Genomic DNA, 10424 nt, shown 5'->3' with positions numbered 1-10424 from the left:
CAAACCAAGTTCAAATGATAATAATCATATGATATTGTGATACCATATTATACCAAAAATATAATACCAAGGTTGTTGATAAAGCCATAGTATAACCACAGAATAGATTAAATAACCATAGATAATTTATATTTTATATTATAGGCGTTTGTGCTAATATTATTATGTCTATGATTTTTGCGTCCTACAGACATGTTATACGTCATGTATTCATATTTATATTTAAATATTTAATATATTTATATATTTGTATAATATCTTAATTCATGGTCTTATATCTTTGGTGTGTAAAAAACACGAACTAAGATCTTAGTTAGGTTAGTTAGGTATTTTAGTCCGTGTTACTAGTAGAGAGCCTAGATAATATATTATATAGGCTCTCTAGTTACTATATAGTAATTTTTTTTTTTTATTAAAAAACCGATTACTTATTCTGCTGTACAATTAATAGATGTCGAGTGAATCTCATGATGGCACTGTAGTGGTAGAGGTCACTGATGGATGTATTCAATTTAAATTTTATGACGAAATACTTGTATTTCCTTTTGACCCACCAAAGTACCAACTAGATGAAATCTCCACTAAAGAAAATTAAAGAATTTTTACTGCTCCAAAATATGACAGTTAAAATAAAACTCACATAATTTTAAAATCAATACATTTATCACTGACTAAAATCTAATATGTTTTCTGGATTGAATTTATTCAATTATATAACTTAAAACTGAAAAAAAAAACACTTTTAATACAAATGTATTCCAAATTTTATTAAATAATACTATTCTATAATATATAATTTGGTATTACCTATTAAAAAGGCTCATATCGATATCTTACATAACTTACACTATTTTTTTTTTATAATAATTACATCTATTCATATAATTTTCTTTATTTTAAACTAATATCAATACTTTAATTACTCAGATAAACACAAAAAATAAAAATCAATACATGCCGATATAATACTTAATGTTAAATAAAAACAATCAAACAGTAAATAATAGATAGCTCAATTTAATTCATAATTTTAAGCAAAATATTGAACAATGATGAATGCAATCTATCTTTCTAGAAATAATAGGTAGATTAAAATAATAAATAATTCATTAATAATAATAATAACATATTAATATGGATACAAATTTATAGAATAAAATACAGTTCTTAATAAAAAATAAAAAAAATTTAATTTAATTTGAAATGAGATTTTCTAAAAATAAATTAGTAATAGTTATAACTTATGATAATCTGGAATATTATAAAATAAAGTTTATAACAGGTAAAGAAACACAATTGAAAATTGAATGTCTCTATTAAAAACACAAAATCCCAATTTTTAACCACTTAACTAATGTAAAATATTTGTATTTACTGTACTATACAAAGTAAGTACCTATGTTAAAACACAATTAATTGTAATTGTTTGTATATTATAATTTTTATGAGAACATAGATTCATGAAGTTGGGCAATGTTATCTTCTCTCGCTTGTCGATTTTTTAACTCTTGCTTATACAATTCATACATTTCATTATCAGTCTTTAATTCAAACTTACAAAGTGGACAAAAATTACTCTGAAAAATAAATTAAATACTTAAATGATTTATAATTTCTTAAAAAAAAAAAAAAAACCAGCGAAGTTATTTCATTACTTTTTCCAGCCATGTTTTTAAACAATTTTCATGAAATATATGATTGCATGGCATGTTCAGCGCTTTATCATTCAGTTGATATTGGCATAAACAGATTCGACATTGTTCATCTAATATGTAACACAATTTATTATTTTCAGTAAATTATATTTTTCTGAAATAAAAATTTTACCTATTAGTTCCTCAAATGAAGGCGCACTAAGTTTTTCTATTTCTGATTTAGATGCAGGAGGTGTGTTTTGAAAATTGATCATGTCACCATATCGTGCTGGATCATGATCAAAAAGCATTCTAAACGTTTCTCTTGTTAAACGATCTATACGAGCATTAGGCATTTCATCTTCTTCAACATGGAGTTCATCAAAATAGCTTGCCATAGCTAGATTTTTAAATACAAGTAAACTTAATGTCATCAACAAATATATACCTATTAATTAAACTTAATTACATACCTTAAACGGTTGAAGAAATTTTTAAATTTTATGATATTAAATAAAAATTATAAAATTATAAAAATTATAACATAGGTAGTTGTAAGGAGGTGCGCAGCAAGGAATTTTTGTTTTAATTAAAATTAAAATAAATAATAAGTCATGAATTACTCAGTAATGATTAACCTCTTTTGGCTATTTCCCTATAATTTATGGAAATTATTATGTCTTATCAATATGAAAACATATGTTTATTTATCAGTTTCAAGTTTGTTCTAGTCCACGATTTAAGATAGTATGGTTGCCCGACGAATCATGTAAAGTGTCTACTGAAATCACTATTAAAAACAGCTGGAAAATCCACCACTAGCGCTTGAATGTAATAGTGGCAACATCCTATAAGCTTAAATACCGGTATACCGCGCTGACGGTAGGCGGTAAATTCTGCTTCTATATCGGTACACATCACGTCGCAAGCGCTAGTGGTCAATGTTCCAGCTGTTCTAGTTATTTAATTTGGTTGCCAGTTTAAAACGATCTTATCATAGGTTGTCGGGCAACCATACTATCTTAAATCGTGTTCTAGTCATCTGAAACGTGATGTTCTGAATATTGAGGTCAGTTTAGTGGTTTAGTCAGTTGTCAGTATCTATGAAAAAAATGTACCTATCTTTTCTATGATCAGTATTCCTTAATTTTATATGGTTAAACATTCTTTAGATAATTATAATATTATTTCTAGGTATTAATATTTGTGTAAACCATTTATTTTTTAATTGTATCTTAATTTATTTAAAAATGTCTGAAAACCAACCAAAGGAAGAGAATACACAAAATGCATTATCTGAATTGCTAGATGATGCTCTCAAAGATTTTGAAAGTATTGATGAATCAGAAGTATTAGACAATGCATCAAAAATATCTGAAGTTAATAATTTCAGTGCCAGTGATAACTTTTTAAAAGAGAGTCTTGAAGAAACAATGAAATCATTTATGAATAGTGATCAAGCAGAATTAGCCGCTGGTTTACAAGAACTAATTTTAGGGGATGAAGGATCTGAATTACAAACAGTTATTCAAGAATCATTGAAAAGCTTAGCAGAAGCAAAACAAAATCTACCTGAAGGAAGTGATATGACATCGATGTTTGCTAATATGGGTATTCAAGATGATATCAATTTAGATGAAGATATGCTGCCTATGTTAATGCAATTTATGCAGCCATTGTTGAGCAAAGATGTGCTTTATCCATCTATTAAAGATCTGTGTGATAAATATCCAAAATGGCTTGAGGATCATGAATCAACATTGAATAAAGATGAATTTGAAAGGCAAGTTATTAACATAAATAACACTTAAATACATTTTTATTATTAAGACTATAATATGTTATACAAGTTTTATTTAACATTTTAGGTATACACAAATGTTTAATTGTATAAAAGAAGTCCGAGATCATTTAGAAAATCAACAAGATACAGATGATGATATCACTAAGACTAGGAAGTTTAAAGAACTCATGGAGTTATTAAAAAAAATGCAAGAATGTGGTCAGCCACCAGAAGAATTAATGAGAGATGTAGCTGACGGCAATCCAATACCTGATAATGTTGGCCAATGCACTCTCATGTAGCAAATGTTTATCTAAAAGTGTTATTTTTATTGAGTCTTATTTATTTATTTATTATCAGTTCGATAAATGAAGACTGAATAAATATAGGGTATAGGTGAAAGGGTAGCAGATTTCACCAATGTGAAAGGTAAACTTCCAAAGATAATATACATCATATTAAAATTTTCTAAATTTGTTAACCTCTCAAATTCATAGGTATTTTTATTAATTAGTTAAATTTTTAACTTATTAAATATTATTGTGAGCAAATTATTTCATTTTTACTCCTTTAAATGAATTTTTTTTTTTTTTTTTTTACTCATAATAATACAAGTGTAAAATAATATCTAAAAATTTAAAAGTGTAACACAACCTCGGTTTATTACTTAGGTATGTTATGTATTTTAAGTTACCATTAAAGATGAATATGATGATCAATCCATTTTAAGAAAATAATCTGTTATATACTTATATCTATCAATATTTCTTAAAATTATTTTTTAATTTTGGATTGGGAAAAATTAATTTAATTAAATAAATAGTATTCGAGCGGGATAGATAAATCAAAATGTCTCAATTAGTGGATTCGATGTTATAAACTTTATGAACAAAAAAAATTACTTTTAATTTTATAATATATTGATCATTGATGTTATATGAATATCTATAAAATTAATTTTCCAACAGGGTTTTTTATACTTTGTTAAAATGTATTCTTCATTAAATAATATTGTATTATTATTTAAATTTACAAACATTGTATACATACTTTGATATTTTCTAAAATAAAATATGAAGCATAGTGCTTACATTGTTGTGTAGACATTATGATTATTTATTATATTTGTGTAATAAAATCAAAATATTAATTAGTAACAAATAATTAATTTTATTACCCTCTTAGTACCTATCCATAATTTGTTCATATACAGTGTTTCACATAAGAAGTAAGTAGTAACACAAAATATTTAGGCTGGTTGATTTTAAATTGGAATGTGAATTTTTGAAGAAAATATAGGGTACTAATGTTCACGTATTGGGTCAATTTTCAAAATTGTTTTCTTTTTGATGTACATAATATATGTACAATTATTATAACTTCAATTCCTAGCCTTTTATTGTTTAAAGTTTATGTGTTATTAACTTATAAATTATGATTTTAAATGAATTTGTGTGAAAAACAAACCTACTTATACCGTACTGAATTGATGAACTATAAATAAAATGATTTCAATTTATTAAACGAGCCTTCAGCAAATTGTTCGTTTAATAAACCATTGTGAAGTCTGGTAAATATGTAAAAAAATAGTTTATAATTGATTTCGTATTCCAACATTGAACTTTGAACGCCTAAAAAGCCGGGCTATGATAAATTGATAAAAATGTTTACTTTATCATGCGTAAATCTAAAATAGTCACATATAAAATACTTAGATACACGGCTTTATATATATTATCTTTATGACCGTGCTTAGATAATAATTTATTTACTATATCTAGAAATAGCACAGATCTATATATATAATATCTGTGAGCATATTTTATCCGTCAATCCGTGTCTGTGAGTATAAATATACACTGTATAAGATATCAATTATCAGCTTATATTCAATTATTTATTATCTAAGTATATGAAAATAGTTTTTGAATTTTTATGATATCTTATCTCTGCAACTCCACCCCCGTGTATGATAGCAATTAAAACTGAAATGTAAACAAAATCCAAACAATTGATTTTATAGAAAATTAATAAAATGACTAGTCAATAGTCATAGACTCAAGACTGACTTTTCCGTTTGTCTGAAAAGCATTTAATTCATTGATTAGGATAAAAATTTTAACTATGAGCGAATAAGAATCCAATCTGATCCTATTACACTAATACAATAGCAGACATGTGGACTCCTACTAAAACAAATAAATATGGAGTTGGTGAGTTTTATTTTGGATTTGAAATTATTTAAAATGTGTAGGTACTAATTTACATTGTGTTTTAGTAATATACAACTGGCATGGCGATAATCCATATGGTTTACATCTTGAAATCGGGGATACTGTCCAGATCCTTGAACAATGCTGTGGTCAGTATAAGCATAATAATATACAATTAATATATTATAAAACTATTTTGTTTGTCATACAGGTTGGTACAGAGGATTTGTTACTAAAAATCGATCTGTTAAGGTGAGATATTTATAATGTTATATCTTAAGTGTACCAATATCATAAAAGTACTGTTTTAATATCATATTTTTTTTCATTAGGGCATATTTCCATCTACATACATCCATTTGAAGCCCTGTCGTATTGAAAATGAGGGGTATGACAAATTTATGAACTTGTTAATTTTTTTAAATGTTTATTTCTATTTCAATTTTAATTTGAAATTTCAGAAGTTTTGAAACAGCTATACCATTGGAAGATATGGTTGTCCGAGAAGTATCATTGGTTTTGCGTGATTGGAGTTGTATTTGGAAGTCATTATATGTGGTATGTTAAAAATATATTAACATATTTATAAATTAAAAAACAATTTGTACTAAAATTTGTTTGGTATTAATATGGCAAATTATATATCTATCTTTTACATATAGGTAATAATTAGAGATGAAAAGAATAGATCCTAACAATCTAACATTCTCTTATAAATATTAAAATAATTTAAGTGTAGATTATGTAATTAATGTTAAAATAATTCTTTTTCCTGTAATTTAATAATTTTAAACAAATATTTTTTATTAATTACTATAATGTAATAAAAACCTAACTATAAATAGTTTATATTTCTAAGCTGTTGATATTAAAATATAACAATAATATCATTATTTATATTTTATGATATTTTGTTTTTAATTAATACTTTTAAAGACATACAGTTGTTAATATAAATTAATTACTTGTAAAAATATTTATATAATAATGTTTGTAGGAACGGGAAACATACAAATTTATTACATTACGAAAAGTAATGCGAGAATTACTTGAATGGAGAAAACAATTATTAACTGGAACATTAACTCAAGATCAAACAAGGGAATTAAAATTAAAGACAACTGCAAAAATTGATTGGGGAAACAGGTAAATAGGAAAATATTGCATGTTATTTGCTTTATTCTATTGCTTTTAAAACAGGGCTTAGAGAAATCAAACTAAAGTTACTGATATTGTTATTAAAAAGTAAAAAAAAAATCTAGTGCAATTTTTTAGGAAATTAAGTGTTACATAAATTCATAAGTTTTTTAATTGCATTGTGAAATTATGGTTACATAATTGAATGAACGTTTAATTCAAATAATAACGAGATATCCCTTAAAAATATTTTTGTGGCTCAACCACTCTTGATAGGTCCATAGGTCCATTGAATTTAATTACTTTTTGCAACTCTTCATATAATTAAATAGTAACAATATCAGTTATATTTATCACTTGAATAGTTATGCAATTCAGAGCAATTATTCATAATTTTCCAAACATGAGGTACTGACAAATTCATCAACATTACTAAAAACCAAAATTTTCATAAATAGTAGATTTATAGGTTTTGTGTTTTGTGATTTATTTATTAATTTAGAAAGTAACCTTCAGTTTTGACATTATATTTTTTAGCATTGCTAAATGAATCATTATTGCTTTCAGTAATGCAAACAATTTGTTGAGAAGTATTATAACTCTCTTCAAAATTTATTTTTAAATTTAGATTAACAATATTTGACTTATACTATAAGTCTGGTATAGTCAGATGTTATAATATATAAATAATATTTGACGGTTATTTTTTTTAACTTTAGTTCATTTTAATTTTATTTATAGGATAATTTACCCAAGTGTTTCAACCACATTTTTCCTTTAATAATTTAATTATTCAAATTCCAATTTTTGTGATTTTTAATCATCTTAAGAGGCATGTTTTGAAAGTTTTGGATTTTTATACCTTAAAAGAAGGATTATGAGATGATATAAACTTCAATTTTTTCAAATGAGAACCACTTTTTCCTCTGTAAATTGCTAAACAGATAATTTATGTATATATATGATGTATAAATCAAAATTTGAATTAGTAGTTTCTGAATTATTAAAATATATTTATAAAGGATAGATGAAATATTCAATCTTTTACTATCTATTACTTAGTACGTGAAATTTTTTTTTTTTTAAATACCACTGTTAACATACAAACCTTTGTACAAATATAGATAATATTGTTATGTTTATATTTTTAAGTTTTGTTAGCTCTAACATTAAAATTAATTTGAACTATAGAACATAAATTCGTTGTACTTGTAGTTGTATGACAGAGACAAAAATTTTGATTGATCACTCTTCCTAATGATACAAAAAAGAATTAATTTAAAATTATAAGTGTTTTTTCTATATTCATTAATAATTCTGATTTCTAGAGACATTACAAATTTACCTTTTTAATACCAGTTTCTCTTGAAGTAGTTAAACCAATGGTCTATATTAACTAAAGCATTTAATGCTCCAATGTTACTATGGTTACATAATTAAATATTATTTTATAATCTGTATATAATTACAAAAATATTCTAATGGTACCTATATTTTTTGATTATTTGAAAATAGTAACTGATGAAAATTTAATTTTCTGACAAAAATAAATCATAATTAATAACTAATAATATTATGCTGCTAGTTGCTTTTATCATCAATAGCCTTGTTTCTATTGATTACAGTTTAATTTGAATTTCTTTTAAGTATTTATGAAATTTGCAATTTTGTTTACTTTAGTTTTTGGTGATTAATAATTATGATCTTTTAATGATTTAAAATAATTTAATTGATAAGAATCTAATATATAAATATATTTAAAGTAAAGATTTTTCTTCAGTATATACCTATATCACTTAATATGTCATATCAAACAATCAAACCTAAATAAATATGTATAATTTCTTAATTCATTTGTAGCTACATATAAATGAATATTTGAAATATTATATTTCTAATTTAAATAACAATTATTATTTTAATAATTCATAAATGAGCAAGATCCTGGGCTAGTGCCCTATCCATCTACACCATCCTTCATAATAATAATCAAATATTTTAAATACAATGTTATATTATATATTAGAATGTTACCATATTTTAAAATATAATAGATAAAAAAAATTGTTTTTATCGGTTTACACTCATATCATGTTCATTAAATATTAAGAGGGTATCATATCTCTGGCTGAACATGTAAAAATTATAGAAAGCTCAGTTTTGCACTCAAGCTATTCAAATTAAGTAAAAATCAATAATAAAAATCTATTAAAAAGTTAATTAAAGAAATATTTATTTTGTGTACTATCATCTTTATTTAATATTTAAATTGTTTAAGTATTTATTGTATCATTCATTATAAATTCCTAATTTTCCAATTCAGTGTTGGAACTATTTATAACTAATTATGGTTACAATAAAAGAAAACTAACTTTTATAAGTACTTATAGTTTTACATTTCTACAGTTATTTGTTTAAAATATGTTACTGTTACTTAATTTGAACAGTTTGATAACAAAATGAGACATTACACAAAGACTTATATTTGATTTAAGTTCAAAAAAAAAAAAAAATACAATGCACGTTCTACGCAAAAAATGAACATATTAACATTCATATATTAGTTTAATTGAACATTGTCCCATTTACATTTCAAAAAAGACAAATGCATTCATTATTATTATTTATAAATGTTTGCCATTCATAATAATTGTCATAACATACCAATCATACCATATTATGACACTGTTGATACAAATATTTATTAGCATTTTTTTTTTTTTTACATATCCCTAGTACATCTATTTGAGGTAATGGTTCAGTTGGACAGTATTATAACCAAATTATTGACTTAGTTTGGTACTAATGATTATAAATAATTTTAACTTAACTTAGTTTTTATCAAAGATAATCTCCTAAGGTTATTTACATATTTTTATAAAAATTATAATTATTTAATATGAAAATTGAGAACTATTATACAATTGTCTTAATATATATTATCATAGTACCATAAAATGCTCACGTAGTGATTTTCAGTATTGTTGATAATACTGTCAATTAAAGAAAAGGGTCTGACAAGAAAAAACAAAAAAAAAATATTATTAAAATTGAATAAATATTTTTAATTTTACTAAAAATTTTTAATGTATTCCTAAATAATGTGTATCCTAATTTAGTTTTTAAATTAGTTTAAAAAATATATTAACTCGGCCAGCTTTAAAAAGAGTAGTTGGTAGTTTTAACAAGTGCATATTGTACATAGTTTAGTTTTTTTAATTTTATTCCATCAATTAACTTTTGCAATAAATATACCTTTATCTTAATTATTAGTCTAAAAATAGTTCAGCAGTATAATAAGCTAGTATTTAAGGAAAGTGAACAGTTTTAAGTTTCTTCTATTTATAAGTGGGTGAACCTATAACATGATTGACTCGACTGTCAACATTCAATAAACGTTACATTTTTCAAGTTTAAAAAAAAACGTCATTAATAAAAATAATAACACACAGGAAAAATAAAATCCAACAAAAATTTTTATTTGACATGCCAGCACCAATAATTTGTCATCCCTACTCTATTTTGCCCTTGTTTTTATTGTAATTAAAGAGATTTTAACAATATTTGCATAAATTTATTTTTGTGCAAAAATAAAACGTATTATAAATTACAATTATTATACAATCCTATAATAAGAAAAAAATGTTTATAAAATTA

General features: G+C 23.9%; 3 protein-coding genes and 1 long non-coding RNA gene across 5 annotated transcripts in view; 2 read left to right on the top strand and 2 right to left on the bottom strand.

Moving 5' to 3' along the window:
• Positions 1–740: 740 nt before the first annotated feature.
• Positions 741–2289, bottom strand: LOC114125594 (E3 ubiquitin-protein ligase RNF181-like). Its single transcript, XM_027989315.2, has 4 exons — positions 2108–2289; positions 1828–2034; positions 1656–1765; positions 741–1577 (listed from the first exon to the last, which is right to left on the bottom strand). The coding sequence occupies exons 2-4, from the start codon at positions 2030–2032 to the stop codon at positions 1443–1445; spliced, it is 450 nt and encodes a 149-aa protein (XP_027845116.1). The 5' UTR covers positions 2033–2034; positions 2108–2289; the 3' UTR covers positions 741–1442.
• A 413-nt stretch (positions 2290–2702) lies between these two features.
• LOC114125593 (peroxisomal biogenesis factor 19) lies at positions 2703–4477 on the top strand. Its single transcript, XM_027989314.2, has 2 exons — positions 2703–3417; positions 3503–4477. Exons 1-2 carry the CDS (start codon positions 2885–2887, stop codon positions 3717–3719), a joined length of 750 nt encoding a protein of 249 aa, XP_027845115.1. The 5' UTR covers positions 2703–2884; the 3' UTR covers positions 3720–4477.
• Positions 4478–5394: 917 nt separating this feature from the next.
• The window catches only part of LOC114125563 (dedicator of cytokinesis protein 3), a 31467-nt gene continuing 26437 nt past the window's right edge, over positions 5395–10424 (top strand). For both annotated transcript variants that reach the window (XM_050201531.1, XM_027989274.2), the window contains exons 1-6: positions 5395–5630; positions 5696–5779; positions 5842–5882; positions 5963–6018; positions 6092–6188; positions 6628–6776. In XM_050201531.1, coding sequence (XP_050057488.1) covers positions 5594–5630; positions 5696–5779; positions 5842–5882; positions 5963–6018; positions 6092–6188; positions 6628–6776 — 464 coding nt within the window. In that variant the 5' untranslated portion in view covers positions 5395–5593. The remainder of the gene's footprint in view (positions 5631–5695; positions 5780–5841; positions 5883–5962; positions 6019–6091; positions 6189–6627; positions 6777–10424) is intronic.
• Positions 7112–8317, bottom strand: LOC126550297 (uncharacterized). The gene is made up of 3 exons (XR_007604348.1): positions 8113–8317; positions 7519–8021; positions 7112–7199 (listed from the first exon to the last, which is right to left on the bottom strand). It is a non-coding gene; the product is annotated as an uncharacterized LOC126550297 (long non-coding RNA).

This window comes from Aphis gossypii, chromosome 2, assembly GCF_020184175.1.
Source record: "Aphis gossypii isolate Hap1 chromosome 2, ASM2018417v2, whole genome shotgun sequence".
Classification (NCBI taxonomy): domain Eukaryota; kingdom Metazoa; phylum Arthropoda; class Insecta; order Hemiptera; family Aphididae; genus Aphis; species Aphis gossypii.
Note: the sequence above shows the minus strand (reverse complement) of the source record. Positions and strands in the feature narration are given on the sequence as shown.

Coding starts and splice junctions, on each gene's coding strand:
- LOC114125594 (XM_027989315.2), bottom strand. CDS start 2,032: ATGGCAAGCTATTTTGATGAACTCCATGTTGAAGAAGATGAAATGCCT. Junction 1,766..1,827: donor TTCATTTGAGGAACTAATAG/GTAAAATTTTTA, acceptor GTTACATATTAG/ATGAACAATGTCGAATCTGT. Junction 1,578..1,655: donor TAAAAACATGGCTGGAAAAA/GTAATGAAATAA, acceptor TTTATTTTTCAG/AGTAATTTTTGTCCACTTTG.
- LOC114125593 (XM_027989314.2), top strand. CDS start 2,885: ATGTCTGAAAACCAACCAAAGGAAGAGAATACACAAAATGCATTATCT. Junction 3,418..3,502: donor AATAAAGATGAATTTGAAAG/GCAAGTTATTAA, acceptor TTAACATTTTAG/GTATACACAAATGTTTAATT.